At 37.7% G+C, this 24,031-nt stretch overlaps 1 protein-coding gene across 1 annotated transcript in view; it reads right to left on the reverse strand.

Moving 5' to 3' along the window:
- Nucleotides 1–52: 52 nt before the first annotated feature.
- Nucleotides 53–24,031, reverse strand: part of Yme1l1 (YME1 like 1 ATPase) — a 39,165-nt gene continuing 15,186 nt past the window's right edge. Inside the window, exons 6-19 of the mRNA XM_052156976.1 lie at nt 23,774–23,924; nt 20,218–20,301; nt 17,962–18,044; nt 15,744–15,834; nt 12,722–12,874; nt 12,073–12,205; nt 11,231–11,293; nt 6,880–6,992; nt 5,640–5,795; nt 4,978–5,129; nt 4,017–4,143; nt 3,855–3,928; nt 2,776–2,862; nt 53–1,121 (exon numbers count right to left, since the gene is read on the reverse strand). Coding sequence (XP_052012936.1) covers nt 978–1,121; nt 2,776–2,862; nt 3,855–3,928; nt 4,017–4,143; nt 4,978–5,129; nt 5,640–5,795; nt 6,880–6,992; nt 11,231–11,293; nt 12,073–12,205; nt 12,722–12,874; nt 15,744–15,834; nt 17,962–18,044; nt 20,218–20,301; nt 23,774–23,924 — 1,611 coding nt within the window. The 3' untranslated portion in view covers nt 53–977. The remainder of the gene's footprint in view (nt 1,122–2,775; nt 2,863–3,854; nt 3,929–4,016; nt 4,144–4,977; nt 5,130–5,639; nt 5,796–6,879; nt 6,993–11,230; nt 11,294–12,072; nt 12,206–12,721; nt 12,875–15,743; nt 15,835–17,961; nt 18,045–20,217; nt 20,302–23,773; nt 23,925–24,031) is intronic.

The raw sequence follows: 24,031 nt of genomic DNA on the forward strand, positions 1-24,031 counted from the left end.
GATCCCTTTAATTATACTTATCTTCTTCAATAAAGACCATATACATCCTCAATAAGACAACTGAATGTAATTTTAATAGTTCCTTCAAGAATGTAACTTGGTTGTAACACCAATACAATGCACTCACACTATTGTTTACTGATTTGAATATGAAATTACCTGTAACCCTTTAATGTGCAGATGGTACAAGCCTTCCAATTCTGACAAGGTGACATTGAAAGATCATTTTGGAAAGGAATTGAGGTTTTGGTTTCATTTTGGTTTTGAGATTAAATGTAATTATACAGATGTTTAGAATATAATTTGCTACTTGTTTACTTCATAAAATACTGTTGTTCTGAAACAAATTTTGTCAGTGATAGTAATATCTGAAAGAAAATGGACATACATGCTGCAATTTTAAACCATTACAGTCATTTAAATTCTGAGTATATCTTTATATTTACAATTCAAATAGCTTCTTTTAAAGGCCATTTTACATGGTCAATCAAGAACATAATTAAGTACATCTTAATGGCATTTCTACTGATGTTAAGTAGAAATGATTTATCCACGGCATTTATTTTCCCCATAGAGAAATGTTACTATCAGAAGATGATAGCTTTTCAAATTTAGCTTGCAGGAAAAAAAAAATACTTACCAGTAGATAAAGGCACAATTTTTTACTCACTTGGAGTAATCAAGCTCAAAATGATTGCTTACTTTCAACATGATTGACATTTTTCAATCTGTCTTTAATCCTGACAGCTCTTTATTTATCTTTATTTAGCTCTTTTTGTGTATTTGCTATGGGTTACTGATCTCCAATGGTATCAACACAGGAATAACCAAAATCAAATAATGGGACAGAAAAGTGACAAAGTGTTTCACATCCTTGAATCATATACCAAGTCAGGAGTGGGGGTTGGAAAGTGTTGCAAAGGAGACTGCAGGACTAAGTATATTCTTGTGATAAAACCAGCAATATAAGAGAGTTATCATCTCACTTCCAATTTCTTCCCCTCAAGAACAATTTGAATCTCTTTGGCATCCAAAGTCTCATAGGTCAGCAATGCTTCTGCCAGGTTCTTATGTTCTTTTGCATGTGTTTTCAAGATATGTTTTGCTCGTTCATATGACTCCTGAAAGAGAAAAACAAATCATACAAGAAAGTGTAGGAAAACCATAGAAAACAGAAATATAAAACTAATGTGGCTTAAAATATGTTAATTTATACTTTTAAAAAAGCATTTAAAAGTATATGGATGGAGCTAGAGAATATCATACTAAGTGAGGTAACCCAGACTCAAAAGGTGAATCATGGTATGCACTCACTAATAAGTGGATATTAACCTAGAAAACTGGAATACCCAAAACATAATCCACACATCAAATGAGGTACAAGAAGAAAGGAGAAGTGGCCCCTGGTTCTGGAAAGACTCAGTGAAACAGTATTCAGCAAAACCAGAACGGGGAAGTGGGAAGGGGTGGGTGGGAGGACAGGGGAAGAGAAGGGGGCTTGCGGGACTTTCGGGGAGTGGGGGGGCTAGAAAAGGGGAAATCATTTGAAATGTAAATAAATTATATCGAATAAAAAAAAAGAAATAGAAAAAAAAAGCATTTAAAAGTTTTGTTTAAAATGCAAATTATTTGTACATAATATAAACAGTATATGCAATGTACTACATCGGAAGAATTAGGGAAATCTTTCAAAAGAGGCTTTGCCTTTCCAAAATATTCATTCTGTCAGTTTTTAACTGCTAAGGCATTTCTTTCTTTACCCCTCAAAGCAGTTAATTCAAGCCTGGCTGTGTCCCTGGAAGTCTGCTTTCCTCAAGTTCTTACTCTCATCCCAGATGCTTCCCTGTTCCCACTACCCATCACCACTAACCTACCTCTTGCAGAAAATACTACTCCCAAGGAGTAAACCATTTGAATAATGCTACCAAAGACCCTTCATGCCATCTAATTAATACTGATTACATTCTTCATTCAATAGGTACTGAGCCTCAGCAAGATCTTCTCCAAGAGCTATCTTAAGAGATGAACACCTTCAGTATCTAAAAATATGTAAGCAACCTTTCTAGTAAGCTTCAGACCAACACACCTACTTCTCACTTAAATCTTCATTATGGTGTCGAAATTCAATAACTTCTTATTAGGAAAAAAAAAACAATCTACCAACACCAACAGTTTACATCCAGTTTGGTCTCCATGTTCTTCAGTTAATGGCATAAACAATACTTACAAGAGGCAGAAATCCGAAAAATGGTTCCAGCTGCTCTTACCTTTCGTAACTGATACCTAATGTTTTAGTCTACCTTTTCTGAAGATGATTTCAAATGTATTATAAAGCCAAAGGTGACCCCGAACTTTGAATTCGCCTGCTTCTACCTTTCAAGTGCTACGATTACAGGCATGTGCTCACAGGCCTAATTTCTGTGGTGCTTGGAATTGAACCCAGTGCTTTGTACATGCTAGACAATCACTATCAACTGTACCACATGCCCAAATCTTCTTCAGTTTATCTGGAGCACACTCAATGTGTCTTCACACATTGCATTTTGCAGGGTGAGATTTAAAAGCCTTGGTTATCATCACTTGTTTTTGTTTACAGTGCTGGGGATTAAACCCCAAGGCATTTCATAAACTAGACAAGTATGCTCTACTAATGAACTATACCTCCCTTATTATCATTTTTAAAAATACTTAGGCACAAAGAAAATTAAAATACTTAGGTATTTTGTATTAAAAAAATAAAAATTAAAAAAAAAATCAAGTTCAGAAAAATATTACCCGTAGAAGGATTCTTATTTCTTGTTCAATAGCCGATTGAGTTTCAGGACTTAGCTTTCCTGTATCACTGTAGGTCATAACTCCAAGCTAATACCAAAAGGGATAAAGTAATTGAACAAGTTACTATCATGAAATCGAGCACAGTCTACATATTATATTATTACATATGGTATTGTGAGACAAAAACTATATGTGGTAATGTGAGACAAAAAAAAAAAAAAGCAATATAAAATGTCTAACGTAATGAAGTATATCACTCTTTGGAACCAAAGTAGCAAATGTGGATAGGATATAAAAGTATAAGTCCTTTAAGTACTTCTCAGAAAACCCTGGTAGCTCTCCCAAATATAACAATTCAGTTCATATGCTTCATTGACTGCAATGATAAAGTAGGAATGTAAAATACTGGAAATGTAAAATAGGAAGTTTAGAAAGATGAGCTAAATTTATTTTATACTTTCTTAGTTCATAATATTTAAACAGAAAAAAAAAAAGACTGTCAGAACAGTGCTTAAAGTAAGTCACAAACAAATTAGGAATCAGACAAGGAAAGAAATGTTATCTGTAGTGGGAGGTATTAGAAACGATGTCCGCTGGCTTCCAGCTCTGACCCCATGTTCCAGGACTAGAATCAGGCACCTGCTGGCCCCTCAGTGGTACCTGCCCATCCCCCACCCCAGACATTGGCTAGGCTGCTGCTCCCCTGGCTGGCTCTGGGCTGGCCCCTGGCAGTAACCCAGTGAAACAAACCTCTAGATCATTATAGTTCACCAATCGGATTTATATATCAATAAAATCTCAACATACAAGATGCCCACACGGTTTAGACAAGTTATCTCAATATCCTAACCTTTTGCTGTAACTACCTGAGACTACTAAAGCTGTGCAGCATCACTTATGCCTCTATTTTCACCTCTCCATATTCGTCCTACATCTCCCTCTCTGCCACGCTTAGCTCTGCCTCCCTTCTCCCTGTCCAATCACAGGCCTCCGGCTGCAAGTAGATTAGACAAGGAAATTTCTGCCACAGTTATCAACTCATAAATCTATCAAAGGACCACATGGTAAATCCAACCTACCTTTTCACTCATTCCAAATTTGGTAACCATCCTCTTGGCAATTTTTGTTGCATTATCAAAATCACTAGAAGCACCTAGATTAAAAAATAAATAAACAAAATTTGAGAATATCTTTGTAAGAATGAACATAAACTTGAAGAAAATACTCTTATCTAAACCAACCAGTTGTAATGTGATCAGTTCCAAATATGAGTTCCTCTGCCACTCTCCCTCCCATGCTGACGTCCATCTGGGCCAGCAGCTGGGCTCTAGTTTCATTCCATCTGTCATTCTCAGGCAACAGTGATACCTACACAATTTAATAATAATGGAAAGACATTCAGACACACTTCTGAAATAGTTACATTCATAACCAACATTGTTTGATTTTTTTCTCACAGACAGGATTCAGTATGATAATGCTGAAATCCACGAGATTCAAAAGACATGGTAAGCAAGTAACTCAATGACAAAACCAACAAAGAAAACCCTCTATAGGAAAGTGCATCTGACAAACAATAGGTGTGTAATGCTGCAAGGGGACTTTTTCCTACCTGCACAAAAATATGTAAGATTCAAGACTGAAACATGTACAAACAAGTATCTTGGAACAACTATGAAACCAGCCACTATGATATGTCTTTATGTGTAGCAGCTTACTTGGATATTTAAAAATTATAGTCAATAGTGACTCTTCCATTACATTTCAGTATAAATATGTAACACCTGAAATATATTGTGAAGCTACTTTGATAGAAAATTACAGCAAATGGGTTTTATTTCAGTATTGTTCATGAAATCAAAAGGGATGAAAATAATTTGGAATTTGCAATCTCTTATATAAGCTTCTAGAAAGCTGTATTTGAAACTGAATTTTAAAACAAGAAAATGAGGTATATTAGGCAAGATGGCTCAAATATGTGTTCTCAGGATTTGTGAAGTTCTTGGTTACACAGAGAGTTCTAGACCAATCTGAGCTACAAAATGAGAAGAGAAACCCTGTCTCAAAGAAAATGAACAAAACAAGTAAACAAAAATAAATAGGTACATGGTTCATTGGTGAGAGCTTCATTCATATGCATGAGTCTCTGAGTTCCAAGCACAGGAATGGGAGGAGGGATGAGGAGGCCTATAAGAAACTTACATGTCCAAGTGTTGGCCCTCGAGGCATGATTGTAGCTTTATTGATTGGCATGGCATCCTTTGTGTAATATGCAATAATAGCATGACCAGATTCATGATAGGCTGTTATAGTTTTGTTTTTGTTATCAATTTCCACACTTCTTCTTTCTGGTCCTAAGATAAGCGACATATAGGACAGTATACTTAACTGCTGCATATAGTAGCCTATAATCCCATCATTCCAGAGGCAAGAGAATAAGTTTCAGGTTAGCCCATGAGTCTCTGTGGTAAGAGGAAAGCAAACAGACAAACCACATATGCACTCACTCACACACACACACACACACAGAGAGAGAGAGAGTGAGAGGAGAGAGAGAGAGAAAGAGAGAGAGAGAGAAGGAGAGGGAGAGGGAGAGGGAGAGGGGGAGGGGGAGGGAGAGAGAGAGAGAGAGAGAGAGAGAGAGAGACAGACAGACAGACAGACAGACAGACATGGTAGTTAGAAGGCTGAGGCAGGATGATCAGCAGGAACCCCAGCCAGCCTGAGATATAGTGGATATAGAGGGCCAGCTGACCAGCTTGGATTATAGAATCAAAGTCAGTCTCAAAAGTAAAAAGGTAAGGCAGAGTAAAAACAAAGAAAAAGATGAACTGCAGAAGGAGATGTGAAGAAGGAAGTCATACCCATTAGAATTTTATCCTTGGAAAACTCTAGTTCCTTCATTGTAACCATTTCTTTTCCATCAACTGCTGCCTTTAATGCAGCCTGGTTCACAAGATTCTCCAACTCTGCTCCAGAAAACCCAACAGTCCCTCGAGCTATGATTTCTGGATCAACAGCTATAGAGAAAGAGAAGATAAATCTCCACCACTAAATACAAGCTCTTCCCATTCAACTCACATTTTGAAAGTAGAAAGAACACAATTACTCTGATTTACAACTTAAAACACATCTTAAAACTAAAACTGAACTTAATAAAACTTAAACAATGAAATATGCCAGTTTAACTTAATGTTATCACTATTAGTAATAATTTACATTTTTCAATAATAAATTATTATTTCAATAAAACTTCCAGAAAAGTTCTAAGTTTTATTAGCTTTCTGAAAACAAAACAAAAAGCAATTACTGAAATGGAATTAGAAATCTGAAATATAGCCAGTGCTAGGCCTGAAGAGATGGGCCAGCAGTCTAGAGTACCACTGCTCTAGCAGAGGACCCATGTTCAGTTCTCAGCATCCACAAGGAAGCTCCTCTTCTGGCCTCTATTGTTACTGCACACATATGGGATGAATAAATACAATACAGACAAAACAGTTATATACATAAAAGATAAAAATAAACATATCTTAGACATACTCTTACATTATATCCAGCCTGGCTACAAATGAAAACGCAAGCCCACAGTCCAAATTCTTTTAAAATTTCACCTTGAACTACCTTGGTCTCTCCGAGTGATGGAAGATATCCTTGAAAACCCTGTAGTTTATACCACTTATCCTTGTCTTCAAGAGTTCTATGTTTCTATATGCCTTTATGTTGTATTTTACTTTCTTCCTAAATGAAGCCTATTTTTTTGTATTTTATATTTTGATTTAAAATCTATACATACATCTTCATAAATACATGCATTTAACACACACACACACGCACGCACGCACGCACGCACGCACGCACGCACGCACGCATGTCTATAAACCCCAAACCATTTCTTTTGGAATCAGGATACAAGAATAAAATAATATCCTGAATATATATACAAACTGAAGAACACACATATATATATGGGTATAAAGAGAAACAAAAAATTAACTGGCTTGAGATATAAAGGACCATGAAAGTCCAAAGAGGGACCAAATGGAATGGTTAGATATATTTCCATTTTCCCGAATAACAATATTTGAATTAAGAAATTGGACTCACATTTATCAAACTTTATTTTATTGAGATACCATTTCAAAATTTCAGTCCGACCCTTCACATCTGGCCTTGGAACTGTAACTTGCATATCGAAACGACCAGGACGTATTAAAGCACTAGGAGAAAAATAAAAAGGATATATATAAATTAATAAGCCGGATGCTAGCACCCATTCAACATATGATGAGAAAAAAAATGACAACCAAAGATAAGAAAGAATTCTGAATATAAATGTTCAGACAGTTGCCTCAGAAGTGTAGAAGCCATTAAGTCAAGGCTCACAGAAAGCAAGAAGGAAGGAGTCCCAGGAGTCCGCAGTGTAACCTGGGGTGAAATAGCAATGAACAGAAGGGAGGAGGAAGGCTCTCGTGGGTATTATGTGTGCCACTAAGGTAGCAGCATTCTCTCTCTTCTCCCTCCCTATCTAGGGCGCCTCAGAGCACTCGTCCCTGCTCTGCCCCTCTCGGTGGCAGCTGCCGCTCCTCCCGACGGCCCTCCTCACTTCCTCACTTTCCTAGCTTGTGCAGCTATTCCAGGTTAGCTACTCACATCTGAACACTTGCAACTGCGCATGGTTTCTACATCAGGTTACCATAGAATTTTTTTTTGTCTAATGAATGATACACATATCTTTTTTAAACAGGATTTCTATATAATCATGATAGTTCTTGAAATCATTAAGTAGTTCAGGCTGGCCTCAAACTCACAGAGATCTGCCTATCTCTTTCTTACTAGCATATTTTAACTGTCTACCTACACATATCTATAATATATATTTCAGAGTGTGTGTGTGTGTGTGTGTGTATGTGTGTGTGTGTGTGTCTGTCTGTCTGTCGGTCTCCCTTCTGGGTTGGTGATACTTTCCCAAAGAACCATAGAGCATCTAACAAAAAACTCAACACCAGGCATGAGTTTGTTGGTCAGTGTTGTCCAAGATACTGTCAAAGCATTGTAAAACTGCTATTGTACTTGCCTGCCCCACCAGAGGTGGAAAAGAAGTTTGTATGGAAGAAGGTACATACACTTCAGACACGGCCTAGAGACCTCTGAGGTGGAATTGACTGGAATGCCTCTTCCCTGAAGACTACCTTTCTTAATATTAGAAGGCACCATGCAAGCTTCCAAAGAGAGACGCAATGAAGTCCTAGCCAAGTATGACACCTATGAAGCACGGTATTAACCAGTGCAGCACACTAACCCCAAGAGCTCAGTAGAAGCACGAGCACTTCAGTGGTAACCAATAGCTTTTTCTTTAGAACCCACTTGAGAAGAGAGAAATCATCCCTGGTGATGGAAACCTAGCCAACCACCCAGGGACAGTAAGGGATCTTAGAGGAGAACCTATAACTGCTAATTTGCTAAACCAGCACAATCCCTAATTACATTCTAATATTTGTCCTTATAGCCACTGATCAGGGTAGTCTCCATCCTCATCAAGGAAACTTCTCTCTGCAACTGACAGAGACCACTATAAAAAACTACACCTGATCAAAATGCAGAGTTGCAGAGCCCAGTCCCAACTGATAAATCAAGAACACAACTCCTACTCACCCCTGGCTCCTGGAACATTTCGGAAGAGGGGGTGATAAGACTGTAAGAGCTGAAGAATCAAGGAGCTTGTTGTAAAACTGTATCTCCTAGAGAGGTCAGAAGTGACACTCATCGGTCTCACTAACGTGGCTGCCTAAACATGACCTCAAAAAGGGCAATGCTATGTTATGCAAATGTGGATGGGGGACAGTCTCACCCCTAGACAAAGAACTACAGGTAAGTCACACTGCTGAGAACAGGAGCAAGTCTTAACCAGGGAAGAGCACCCCAAACAATCAGCCCCCCAAAATATACACATACGAGTAACACTATACACTCTGAACAGGTTGTACTTATTTAGGAATATAAACACACATACATACATACAAACATACATATATACACACATACATACATACATGCGTGCGCGCGCCGCGCGCGCACACACACACACACACAAGATAAAAAAGACAATGGATTTAGAAAGGAGCCTAGTGGGGGGTGGGAGTTACATGGATGACTTGAAGGAGGGAAGAAAAAGGGGGGAAATGATATAATTATAACCTCAAAAAAAAATAAAGCTATTATTTTTAAAAAGACACACTCCCTTCTTAATTGCTATCTAGAGTGCTAGATTGTTATACCAGAAAAAGACAAGCTACTAATCACACAAAAAATAACTTGTATAAGTTTTTTTTTTAATTTAAACTTAATTTTGTTTTTAAATATGGAAGAGGCACAGGTATGTGCACTTTACTGCAGGTGCCTACAGCGGCCAAAGGAAAGTGCTCAATTGCCAAGGGCTGGAGCTGTATAGTTAGTGGCTGTAAGGCAGAGAGCCCGCGTAAAGGGAAAAAACTAAGATCAACAGCAAGGACAGTGTGCTCTCTTAACCACTGGGCATTCTGTAGTCTCACTCCCAAGACAAACCTTTAATGCTATAAATATTATTTTTAAAATGCTTTCCATTTAAATGTGGTATATTTTCAGTATTATTGAACAGTAATTCTAAAAGTTCCAAATTCAAAGTAAATAATCCACCTGGGTTTAATACATCAGGCTTTGCAAACATCTCTTTGATAAACTTTTAGAATTATTTTCTTCCTTAAGAATTCTACACCCTTATTACACGTTGGAGCATTTTCTGGGTATATGCCCAGAAGGTATAGCTGGGTCCTCAGGTAGTACTATGCCCAATTTTCTGAGGAGCCCCCAAACTGATTTCCAGAGTAGTTGGACCAGTATGCAATTCCACCAGCAATGGAGGAGTGTTCCTTTCTCCACATCCTCACCAGCATCTGCTGTCACCTGAGTTTTTTATTTTAGCCATTCTGACTGGGTGTGAGGTGAAATCTCAGGGTTGTTTTGATTTGCATTTCCCTAATAACTAAGGATGTTGAATATTTCTTTAGGTGCTTCTCAGCCATTTGGTATTCCTCAGTTGAAAATTCTTTGTTTAGCTCTGTATCCCATTTTTTTAATAGGGTTATTTAATTCTCTGGAATCCAATTTCTTGAGTTCTTTGTATATGTTGGATATTAGTCCTCTATTGGATATAGGATTGGTAAAGATCTTTCCCAATCTGTTTGTTGCCGTTTTGTCTTATTGACAGTGTCCTTTGCCTTACAGAAACTTTGTAATTTTATGAGGTCCCATTTGTTGATTCTTGATCTTAGACCATAACCCCAGATGTCCTTCAACAGAGAAATGGATACAGAAAATGTGGTATATTTACACATTAGAGTACTATTCAGCTATTAAGAACAATGAATTAATGAAATTCTTAGGCAAATGGATGAACTAGAAAATATAATCCTGAGTGAGGTATAACCCAATCACAAAAAAGCACATATGGTATGCACTCACTGGCAGTGGATATTAACCCTAAAGCTCTAAATACCCAAGACACAATCCACAGACCACATGAAGCTCAAAAAGAATGAAGACCAAAGTGTCTTTGGTTCTTCTGAGAAGGGGAACAAAATATTCACAGGAGCAAATATGGAGACAAAGTGTAGAGCAGAGATTGAAGGAAAGGCCATCCTGAGACCACCCCACCTGGGGATTCATCCCAGATACAGTCACCAAACTCCAGCACTATTATGGATGCCAAGAAATACTTGCTGAAAGGAGCCTGATATGGCTGTCTCCCGAGAGGCTCTACCAAAGCCTTACAAATACAGAGGCAGATGCTCACAGCCAACTGTTGGACTAAGCGTGGGGTCCCCAGTGGAGGAATTAGAGAAAGGACTGAAGGAGCTGAAGGGGTTTGCAACCTCATAGGAAGAACAACATCAACCAACTAGAACCACCCTCCCCCAAAGCTCCTAGGGACTAAACTATCATCCAAGGGGTACACTTGGCTCCAGCTGCATATGTAGCAGAGGATTGCCTTGTCAGGTATCAATGGGAGGAAAGTTCTTTGGTCCTATGAAGGCTCAATAGATGCCCCATTGTAGGAGATTCAAGGGTGGGGAGGTGGGAGGGGGTAGGTGGAGGAACACCCTCATAGAAAGTAGGGAGAGGATGGGATAGGGGGCACTACCCGGAACAGGGGTGTGGGTGGGAGGGGGGAGCTGGGAAAGGGGCTAACATTTGAAATGTAATAAAGAATATATCCAATAAAAAATTTTTTTAAAAAAGAGAATACGTCCACTGGTAATTAGGTCATGTTCTCCAAGCCTTTAGCAGTCACTACCTATCTCTGGATTTGCATATTTTGAATATTTTATGAATGGAACCCTGCAAGTTATTTTGTGGGGGGCTTCTCTTAGTGCAATGTTGTAGCACATATTCTTCACAGAACTTTTCTTTTCATACTTACTTATCTAATGCCTCTGGGAAATTTGTGGCACCTATAATGATTACTCCTTCATTGGGTTTGAAACTAGAGAAGAGAGAGAGAAAAAGTACCATTTCACTGAAAACTGAAGTATGACTTACAAGTAATAATACCTATATACAAAACTGCTCATTGCTAACCTTAGCTGATAATAAACCAACGGTTACATAAATCACAAACTATCTGTTACTTAGGAAAACAAACTGTCATAAAAAGCCCAGTTCCTCTTTAAATTTTAGAAAATTATTTTTAGCTTTATCAATTCAAATTATGTGGTAAAAGAGTTTTATTTAGTCAAAAGGTCTCATACTGATATTAAGATCATTTATTCAAGGCAATATTTATTCTGTTTCAGTCATCAACTATATAGAAACCAGTGTGTTATCCCTGATGTGTGTTGGGAGAGGAGTATACAAGTCAGTGCTGGGGACCTAATTCAGGAACTCACATATACTAGCGGCAAAAGATTCACCATTGAGCTATACTTACACGCCATATCTTTCTTTAAAAGACCAGTTTGAACTAGAATCAGTTTTCCACTTATAAGTACAATGAATGAATAAATGAATGAGGAGCTGATGCATCAATTAGTAGGGGAAACAGTATTGAAAGATAAATCTGACTTCTCACATTTGACTGTTACCTAAACATATATAACATTTAATATCTATACAATTTTACCAAATCTTCCATGAAAAGAATTTACATAAAACCATGTTTGTAAATATCAAATAATGAGAGGTACCTGTTACTCTAAATTGTGGTTAAAATAGTATAAATGCTAATTTTCAAAATATTTCATCATATTTAAAAGACTCAATTACCCATCCATTTCAGCAAGAAGTTGATTGATAGTCTGCCTTGAATATGGATGCATTGGAGATTCAATTCTCTTCCCACCAACAGAATCTAATTCATCAATGAATATAACACAAGGCGCATTTGCTTTTGCTTCTCCTAAGAAAACAAAAAATATTCAAATAACTTGAAAGAAATCAACACCTTTTGAACCTGTAAAACTATCACAGTCAAATTTAAGAACTGTTTTTCACTCTTCCTATTTGTACAAATGTAATATAATCAGAATTGAAGCTATAAATATTAATTGTTTGCTATGAAATCGATAAATAAATGAAAAACCAAAAACTCAAGAGTTTTTCAACACCAACAGTCCCCTAACTTTACCCAGCACATTTCCCGGGTCGCATGATTGCTTAGCCTACTTTAGGGAAGAATGCACGGCCTGTGAGATGGCTCAGTAGAAAATGGGCTTGAGTTTTAATTCCTGAACCCTTTTAAAAAAGGTAGAAGAAAACTGACTGCACATACTTCACATGTACACAGTAAAATTGTTTATAAATAAAGCATACAGTTCCATTAAGTTACCTGAAACTAAAGCCAATTATCAAGGAAAGGGTAAATAAAACATTACTGTTACTCTAACATAGAGTCTAAAATATACACCAAACATACTAAAAAGATTTCTGATCCTGCTGGCTCCTACACCAACAAACATCTCATCGAATTCTGATCCAGACGCATAATAAAAAGGAACATCAGCTTCTCCTGCCACAGCTCGGGCAAGAAGTGTCTTCCCTGTTCCTGGTGGCCCAACTAAAAGAATTCCTAGAAGAAAAAGAGACAAGAATGAGTCATTACTTTTTAAATCTCTCAATAAGAACCTCTAACACAAATATTAATTGCTATAACAGAAATGACAAAAATGTTCAATATGGCCAAACATGGGGGAAAAAAAACAGAAACAAGTTTCTGATGATGTTTCACTTTAAAATTTTCTCTATAACTAATTTTCTTGTACCATTTAAATATTCACAGCAAAGAGAGGTTCCACACACCTTTAATCCCAGCACTAGGGAGACAGAAGCAAATAGATCTCAGAGCCAACCGGGTTTATACAGTTAGTTTCAGGCCAGTAAGGGGGGAACAGAGTAAGAGTCTATCTCAAACAAACTGTGTGTGTGTGTGTGTGTTTGTGTTTGTGTGTGTGTGTCTGTGGTCTGTGTGTGTGTAAAATTCACACATCAACAAACAAGACAAGAAAAATGACAAGAAAAATGTACTAAGACAAAGGAATACAGAATCACTCACAATAAAAAATAAGCAACCAAATTTAAATGGAAGAATCTTGATAAATTACTTCCATAAAAGACTTTAAAAAAATATTTTCTAGAAACATGGTATAGACTGAAAAAGAAAACAAAATAAGAAAAGCCAATATTAAACAAATAATGCTAATTTGGGCTGAGTTAGATAAGATTGGGGCAGCATCTTTACTTGTAGGTGACACATAGTTGATATCTACAGCTTTCATATGTTCAAGGAAGAAATGAAATACACATGAATGCATATAGGCAAACACAGAAACATATTTAACAAAATGTCAAATATTTATCTACATTGATAATACATAGATGTTAAATGCTATTATTCCAAGGTTTCGCAAATATTTAAGTTTTTGTAACAGTAAGGTTTTCCCACAGTAAGTTGAAAAAAAGCAATCCCTAATTTGTATATAACTTTTATAATTTACATTAAAAAGCAACCAAGCTGTAGTGATGTTGCATTTTAACATTTAAAAAAAAGCATAGACAAGCTAAAAAGCAGCATGAAGGTCACACTAGCATTACCATGCTTTAGTGACACCTAACTGGCCTAAGTTGCTTATCAATACTGACTTAATATATCTTAGTGTGTATCTCAAAAGTTTTCCATAAATTTATAAAATGCTTTATTAGAAATTAAGTAAAACTACAGTTTTAAATATTCTCTCTATATTATAGCACTGTATCCCTAACTGGGATAAGTTTTGGGAACATTCTTCTATTTTCTCTGTAGAACTCCTAGCGACATGCTTCCAGTGGAAACAGCTACCAAATAACTGCCTGTTAAAGGTCTGCCTAAGCTACTGCTCTAAGACTGTCAAAACTTAAAGAGACAGAGCCTAGTGAGAAGGGGTGAGTTGTTGAAGGGTAGATTTTATCTCCAATCCTGTGCCACACGCACAGTTGTGCCTTCAAAGGGTAGACTGTGTCTTTTATCCTCAGCCACATACAAAGGCATGCCTTTGAAGGGTCCTGTGTCCAGGACAGAGCCGCCCTAGCCACTCCGCCCTCTACTGTAAGATGAGCTTTGTGCTACCATGCATTGTAAAGCTTACTTAGCCTCACCTAGACCCTCAATGATGGGTCGGGATTGTGGATTGAAACTTCTAAAACTACAAGCCTGAGACAAACCTTTAAAGACAACAAACAAAAGCAAATTATAACCTTTTAACATAGAAATTCTATTCATAGAAATCTGTCCCATTTGTCTATTTTTCAGGCTTACCTCAAATTTCTGCTTCATCTCCCACATGCTGGGTTTACAGGCTCAGTTTCTACCATGGTAGGGATCAAATCTTGGGCTTTATACATACTGGATAACCACTAAACAGAGATCTAGACCCACCTATCCCCTACAAATTTATTCTAAGTAACAATTTGACTGAAGGACAAAACCTGGGTTAGAGAGCTATTTTTAGTAGAAAATCATATAAATCTTTGCATAAAAGTACACATGCTAAAAATAATTACCATTTTGTCTTCATAATTACAAAGATCATGAGTACAATTTCCATAGTTTCACTTAACAAAAATCTTCAAAATTATTCTTAATATTCTATTCTTATATATATATATATATAGCCGGGCAGTGGTGGCGCACGCCTTTAGTCCCAGTACTTGGGAGGCAGAGGCAGGCAGATTTCTGAGTTTGAGGCCAGCCTGGTCTACAGAGTGAGTTCCAGGACAGCCAGGGTTACACAGAGAAACCCTGTCTCAAAAAAAAAAACAAATCAAAAACAAAACAAAACAAAACGAAGATCAAAAACATCCGTGCTTAGTGTGACCCTGGATTCATGCCTAACCCTGATGGGGGTGACACTGCATAGATTGAGACTAGAACAAATGATGAATTTTGTGTATAAACATGAAGTTAGCAATTTTATATCCATGTAAAAGTACTAGTTTTAACTACACAAATGCTATAGAAAAAATATCTTTATGTAAGGTTAGAGAGATGGCTCAGTATTTAAGACCACTAGATTCTCTTCTAGACAAACCAGGTTCAATTCCCAGCACCCACGTAGCAATTCACAACGTGTGTAACTCTAGTCCTAGGAAACTCTGACGCTCTCTTCCTCCCTCTGCCAGCATCTGACATACACAGGGTAAGCAGACACATACGCAAAACATAAACTGTAATTTTATTTTTAATTAAAAAATCCTTTTTGGTAAATATACAGCCAAGTACTAAAAGAAGCATTATGCCTTATTAAAAATAAGTTATAAAACTTTATGTGTAGAATAAGCACATATTTTTAAAAACAAAACTTAGGAACTGAATTTCAATCAGCTATAATATGATCAAATAAAACTTATAATAATATGCTATTTTATGTTTTACACCAAATCATGATAAAAAGAGACTCTCTTACCTTTGGGAAGTTTACCTCCTAGCACAGTAAACTTCTGTGGATTTTTCAAGAATTCAACCACTTCCTGCAATTCTTGTTTGGCTTCCTCCACCTTAAACAGTACAATTTACCAAATAATCAAATAATGGCTAGATTATCAAAGCTTCCTTCTTGGTAATCATATACTTAATGTATATTTGAGTGAAATTGGCTATTTTCAGTGAAAAATTTTAAAACACTAAAGGTTTTTCTCCCAATCCTTATTTCAAATTACACTGCATCCTTATTATGCCAACAAAAGTTTTTTGACCCTCTCACCTTTACTCAATAGGAGAAACAAGTCAAATACAGTGGTCAGGCTCAAACTGAAACTATGAGGGAAATCACAGTTTACAGACCAAGGATAATCTGAAAATCTAAATTGTTTAGGTCTTGATTACATTTCTAGAAAATTTCCCCAAATTATTTCTAGAAAATATTAAGAGACAGGAAGTATTTTACTAAAATTTTTGTAATGATAATACGTAAAAATAAAGGTCTAGCCATTCCTAGCCTCAGGAGAATGGACCCATGTTCACCAAAATGCATGGAGCACATGCTCACAATATTAGAATCCTAAACTACAAACAACCAAAATGTCTAGTTAGTTAGAATAAAGAGTGTATTCTGACAGCCACATAATACAAACTGTATAATCAGGATACATAAACTACAACTCCAACCAGCATGGCCAGATCCCAACCAAGAACATCATGTTGAACAAAGGAAGGTACAAAACAGGACATTCTATGTATACCGCAGCTATTAGGATGGGAAAGTAGAAGTGAAGTGAAGTATCTGACAGAAGGGTGACTCTCCTATCATTGACAGAGAAAGTAATGGAAGAAGCTTCTGGGAGGCTGTGGGGGTCTAATGTTCTTTGTTAAGCTGAGAACTGATGAAAAACATATGCTCCTTCTTGAAATTTATTATTTATGTACGTTTAAGCAAATATGTTGAATTTCAAAAAGACCTGAATGAGTTACTTAAAAAGAACACTTAAAAAAAAAAAAAACCCAAGAACACTGCATAGTGATAGACTAAAATATATCTACTTAAAATAATGGGTAAAAGGCAATTTTAAGTTCTAAGAATGAAGCAAGAGACATGAGATACCATTACTTCTCAAAATAAACATCTGCCCCTACTCTGTGACAAAAATATCTCTAGTTGAGCAACAGAAAAGCTACTGGGTGAGGTAGGGTTAAGAACATCAAGATAATAATGTTCTAAACAGTTCTTACAATTTGGAAGCAGCGCTATATATGTACATGTATAGGCAGACTCAAAATTCTGGGCAAGAAATGATTGTTATGTAAGCTTTTGAAGATGTGGCAAAACTGTGTAAGAGCAAACCTATTATGGTAAATTCTACCAAGTTTCTTTGCTTATATCAATTTAAATTTTGTCAGACAGAATTTGTCTGTCAATTATATGGTTTAGTCGTCGGCCTGTCTCTGGTTCTATATTCACACATTGCCTCATTCCCACTGTAGCCAGAAACTAATATACTCCAACCAAAACATCTTCAACAAGAAGTCAATTTTTTAAAGATTTACTTTATCGCCAGGCATGGTGGCACATGCCTATAACCCTAGCACTTGGAGTTAGGCAGGTGGATCTTTGTGAGTTTGAGGCTAGGCTAGTCTACAGAGTGAGTTCCAGGATAGTCAGGGCTGTTACATACAAAAAGCATCTTGAAAAATATAAATAAATAATAAATAACTAAATAATAAATGATGTGCTGTATTTTTTAATATTTATGTGTGCCTGTATAGAGTATGTGCATGCTGATGTGTTCACGGAGGCCAGAAGATGAGTGGGATTCCCTGGAACTGAATTTATAAGCAGTTGTGAGCTACCTGTAGGTAGCTAGAACTGAACTTAGATCTTCTCAAGACCAATATGTGCTCTTAACTACTACAGCATCTCTCTAGCCCCCAAAATTCAATTTATGCTTGACTGCAGAACTCAGACTAGTAGGTCCCAGATCCATATTAATGATTCAAATTTTAAATATCAACCATATCAATCTTTTCCTAAGTTATCACCTTCTGTAATTCAAACAGGGCTCATAGCTTCAATTGCAAGAAAAGTTCAGAGCAGCTTGGTATAACTGGATGGAAGCCTAATGCAGAGTCAGACAAAATACAAAGGAAGCCAAAAAAAAAAAAAAAAAAAAAAAAAAAAAAAATCTTACCCCTTTAACGTGTTCAAAAGTGACATTTTTCATCTGGACAGGGTCTACTGCAGAATCAAGTCCTGTAGTTGTTCGGAAGCGCACTAAGAGGAAGAAAATATGTAAGGATATTTGATATCAAAGTCTTGGTAGTACCATCACTAGGCAGGTAGGTAGTCCAAATCTGTGTAAAAACGGCTGTACACTGCCTTACCTTCCCTCAATGATGGACTGTAACATGGAAGTAAAAGGTAGATAAACTCTTTCCACCCCAAGTTATTCAGGTGTTTTATCACAGCAATAGAAAACTACAATGACAGAAACTAGAACACCTAACAAGGACTTCAACACTATGATGTTTATCACTGTCCATTTGATAGGATCTAGGTGAGAAACTTCTCGGCATGCCTACAAGAGAGCTTCTAAATTGGATTGAGATGGGGAGAGCAATCTAAATGAAGGTGAGGGTCCCTACCTGAATGAAAAGGATGTGAACTAAACACCAGCATTTCACTTTTCTCTGATTCCTGACTGAAGCTATCATGTAACCAGCTACCCCAAGCTGCTGCAGTAATTGTATCCTAGTAGGGAGAGCCAAAATAATCCCTTTCTAGAGCTGCTTTTGTCAGACATTTTGTTTCAGCAATGAGAAGAATAACTAATATATTTGTTGACAAAGGCTGTCTCTCTAAGCCCAAGGCCCAACTATTACCTCAAAATACACATCTGAACTCTAGAGCACAGAGCTCTTTCAGTGATCCATATCTAAGCCATGCAGAGCTAACTGGTACCTTCTGGGAACTAAGGGCTGGGATGGCTCGAATAGACCACTGAAGCAGACACAGGTATGTGAACACTTGGTCTTGACTGGTGGTACTTTTTAGGGAGGTTATGGAACCTTTAGGACAAGAAGCCTTCCTGGTGGAAGTATAGGCTTTGAGAGTTCCTAGCCTTATCCCATGTCCAGTTCACTCTGCTTTCTGCATGACTGAAAACGTGATCAGCCACCTTCCCGCTCATCTCCAGCTACCATGCCATCGCTGCTATTATGGACTTTAATCCTCTGGTACACAAACCAAAATAAACCTTATTACTGTTCTTTGTTTTGTGAACTTTGTTTTTGTTTTTGGAGACAGGACGTCACTATATAGTTCTGGCTGGCATAGAACTGCTATACAAATCAAGATACCCTTCAACTTAAATATATACCTTTCTCTTGCTGAGATTAAATGTGTCTACCATGGAACTCTGCTACCAGATATGTATAAAACCAGGTTTGGAAGTAGGTATCATTGATTTTGATTTTCATGGTGGAAATATCTGATCTCACTGGTCAAAAGTCTTTGGACTTTGCTTTTGTTTTTTTTTTTGTTTTGTTTTGTGTTTGTTTATTGTTTGTTTGGAACAGAGTTTCTCTGTGTAGCCCTGGCTGTTCTGGAACTGCAGGCCTCGAACTCACAGATATCCGCATGTCTCTGTGCACTGCTCCCAGACTTTGCACTCTTTCCTGCTGTTTAATGTTATTCTTCTGGTTCACTGTTGTTGCTCCTCCCTCGGATAACCCTGTAGTAGTAAACTCCACGTGTCTACGTTCTTTTGATTTCTAAGGCCTTAAAAGCAGGAAGTGTTTTAAAAACTCTCTATACCCCATTTTACACATTATTAGCCAGACTGAATAAACCATCTCCAAAGTGATTTTAGGTCTTAATTCTTCAGGGGATATTGTTAAGTAGCTAGTTGAATAGTTAGGTATAAGCAGGCTTGAGGGTCACAGAGGATGGTTCCTCATTCATAATAAGTTTTTAAAACCAAGAACTGAGCTGAAGGATTACTACTCGTCAAAGTATGGGAGCTAAGTCTTATGCTGAACTATGCAGAAGGTCATCACTAAATAGCTAAACTTAACAAGATTACTATTTAGCTGGTTTGTTCATTCAGGAAAGCATGGTTAGGAGTCGTCATTTTTTAAAACTATGATAGTTTTAACTTTTAAAAGTATTCATTTAATAACTTATTATTCTGATATAACTAGCCATAGAAATAGAGTTTTGAAAATATTACTTTAAACCCAGCTTAGACAAAATGTTACACTAACGTTTTTTAAGTCAAACTAAATGGACCTTACTTTTCAAATATTCTTCCCCATTAACCATAACCCTAAGTTCAACAAAAGAAAATTTTGGTACAATAGTAAAATATTTGTTACAACTGTAAAGAATATAAAAGCCAGATGCTTAAGGAGGAAATAAATGAATTCAGATATATGAAAGTCTTTACCAGATAAAAATGGATTTTTTAAGAGTCCATAAATGCCAAACAGGAGCAAAACAAAGAGGATCAGACGAGTTCGCCTTAAGGAATCTGAAAGAGGAAAAGGCCTTGAATTAAATGACATCAATGAAAACATAACACCTTTGTGGCCAAGAATTAGTTACTACTTTTTTTTGAATTTGATGCATTACATTAAGACCTGAAGATGAGAATATTCTCACTAGTAGAATGTTTGTTTATCATGCCTGAAGCCCTAGATTGAATCCTCAGAAAAACAACAAATTGTTTTGAAAGTTTATGTTTACAGAAAAGTTGAAAGTGCATTTTTACCACCCGCTTTGCCCTGATCACCAACTAACATGCATTTATGCAGTAAATTTGTTAGCAAGAAAACCAGTATTCAGTATTCGTACAGTTTTATCTGATATAATTTATATGACAGCTTAATCTTGGTATGAGATAATCTTCAGTTAGCACACAGACTAAGGTTTTTATTGTATTTCTGTGTGTGTGTGTGTGTGTGTTCTCTTTGCTGTCACCTTCCTTCCTTCCTTCCTTCCTTATAACAGTTGTCCTTCTTTCATATTATTCATATATATGTATCTCATATAGTTCACCTTCAATTCTGCACGCAAAAATACTGCAATTTTTGTCCCCCCTGCTACCTTTAAGGTCCTGTCCCTCCAGCTTAGCATAAAAATGCATGCATGTGCACAAATCCTCACACAAATTCTGCATAAAAATAAACATACAACATTTATCAGAATCTGGCTTTTATAAAGATAAAACCCAATTCCATCTATTTTCCTGCAAATGGCATTTCAAACTTTTGGTATGGCTGAATAAAATCCCATTATATATAAATACTAAATTTTCATACATTCATGTGTTGATGGGTATTTGGGCTGGCTCTAGTATCTTGGCTACTGTCCCTACAGCTAAGTAAAAACAAAGAAACATCTCTATGCCATGCTTACGATTCCTTTGTTTACAATCTCAAAATGTTAAATATAGCAGGACTATATTCAGTACCCTGGGGAATCTTCATGTTCATCTTCCTCAGGCCTCCTCCAGGTATCCTGCCATCAGCAGTGTGTAAAGGTCCCTCTATTACTATGACCAGTGGTTATTTACTTAGTGACAGCCATTCTGGCTGGAGATAATCTCAGAAGTTGGAATTTGAATTTCCTCGATGGCTGAGGAAGTCAGAACTTTTTTCATACACTTACTAGCCATTTGTAGTTCTCTTTTGAAAACTATATTCATTTAACCATTTACTGATCTGATGACTAAGTTTTATGGTGAGTAAAAATTGAACAATTATTCATAGATTCTAGACATTGATCTCATCAGGTTGACAAAGTTTTTTCTTCTATTATAGAAACTGTTATTTTACTTTCCTGATTCCTTTGGCTGTGTGCAAGCTTTTGAATTTCATATATTCCCACTTATCACCTTTTACAATTCTTTCTTGAACTGCTGGAGTCCATCTTGGGAAATCCTTTCCTATGTTTGTATATTAAAGTGTTATACTTGTGCTTTATTCTGGAAGTTTGAGTTTTGCGTCTTACAGTAAGGTTTTCCCTCCATTTTAATTTTTACATAAAGTGAAAGAAAAGGATCTAATGTCATTAATCTACACGTGGCTATCCATCTCTCCCAGCATCACTAGTTGATGTAGTTATCTTTTTTCCTAATGCATATCATTACCTTTATCAAAGGTAGATGGCTACGATGACACTCTCTAAGAACCTTGTATTTATCAAGGCACAATTTCTACCCTTTATTATTTCCATTCCCACACAGCTTAAGCAATCTTAAGTTTTATTATGGATCATGACCAATATTGAGACTGATTTTCTTAAGTTTCTATAGGACAATGAGATTGTTCGGCAGATAAAAGCTTGCCGTACAAGACTTGCAACCTGAGTTTGAATGCTAGAATCCATAGAAGAAGGAAAGAAAGCAGAAAGACAGAACTGACATCCAAAGCCATGGGATCTCCACATGTGTGCTGTGGCACAACAAAGCCATGGGATCTCCACATGTGTGCTGTGGCACAACAAAGCCATGGGATCTCCACATGTGTGCTGTGGCACAACAAAGCCATGGGATCTCCACATGTGTGCTGTGGCACAACAAAGCCATGGGATCTCTACATGTGTGCTGTGGCACAACAAAGCCATGGGATCTCCACATGTGTGCTGTGGCACAACAAAGCCATGGGATCTCCACATGTGTGCTGTGGCACAACAAAGCCATGGGATCTCTACATGTGTGCTGTGGCACAACAAAGCCATGGGATCTCCACATGTGTGCTGTGGCACAACAAAGCCATGGGATCTCTACATGTGTGCTGTGGCACAACAAAGCCATGGGATCTCCACATGTGTGCTGTGGCACAACAAAGCCATGGGATCTCCACACGTGTGCTGTGGCACAACAAAGCCATGGGATCTCCACATGTGTGCTGTGGCACAACAAAGCCATGGGATCTCTACATGTGTGCTGTGGCACAACAAAGCCATGGGATCTCCACACGTGTGCTGTGGCACAACAAAGCCATGGGATCTCCACATGTGTGCTGTGGCACAACAAAGCCATGGGATCTCTACATGTGTGCTGTGGCACAACAAAGCCATGGGATCTCCACACGTGTGTTGTGGCACAACAAAGCCATGGGATCTCCACATGTGTGCTGTGGCACAACAAAGCCATGGGATCTCCACATGTGTGCTGTGGCACAACAAAGCCATGGGATCTCCACATGTGTGCTGTGGCACAACAAAGCCATGGGATCTCTACATGTGTGCTGTGGCACAACAAAGCCATGGGATCTCCACATGTGTGCTGTGGCACAACAAAGCCATGGGATCTCCACATGTGTGCTGTGGCACAACAAAGCCATGGGATCTCTACATGTGTGCTGTGGCACAACAAAGCCATGGGATCTCCACATGTGTGCTGTGGCACAACAAAGCCATGGGATCTCTACATGTGTGCTGTGGCACAACAAAGCCATGGGATCTCCACATGTGTGCTGTGGCACAACAAAGCCATGGGATCTCCACACGTGTGCTGTGGCACAACAAAGCCATGGGATCTCCACATGTGTGCTGTGGCACAACAAAGCCATGGGATCTCTACATGTGTGCTGTGGCACAACAAAGCCATGGGATCTCCACACGTGTGCTGTGGCACAACAAAGCCATGGGATCTCCACATGTGTGCTGTGGCACAACAAAGCCATGGGATCTCTACATGTGTGCTGTGGCACAACAAAGCCATGGGATCTCCACACGTGTGTTGTGGCACAACAAAGCCATGGGATCTCCACATGTGTGCTGTGGCACAACAAAGCCATGGGATCTCCACATGTGTGCTGTGGCACAACAAAGTCAGTCATGGGATCTCCACATGTGTGCTGTGGCGCAAGCAGCCCACCTTCACTCACATCACACACACCCACACTCTGATAACTGTTTGAAAACGGAGGAAGGTTTTTGCAGCACTTCAAGCAGAGGACTAAGAATCTTTCAACTGCCCTTCCTATTCGTCATACCATTGGTCTTCTGTGTAAGAGCTTGAGCTTTGAGAAAGCCCTCTGCAAAGCCAGTCTTAAATGCATCTTGGTGAGCTTCAGGTATGTTTTTAGTTTTCATAAGTTTGTCCAAACTCTCAAGATCTGTTCCTCTGTCCCGCAAAAGAAACCCCTAAAAATGTAAGAAAATAAAAGAGTGTCAGAAAGATACAAAGAAAGAAAGCAGTGTCTGGAGATTTTCAGTCTACTGGACAAAGTTAAACAAACAGGCATACTTTA

This window comes from Apodemus sylvaticus, chromosome 14 (genome assembly GCF_947179515.1).
Source record: "Apodemus sylvaticus chromosome 14, mApoSyl1.1, whole genome shotgun sequence".
NCBI classification, from domain to species: Eukaryota; Metazoa; Chordata; class Mammalia; order Rodentia; family Muridae; genus Apodemus; species Apodemus sylvaticus.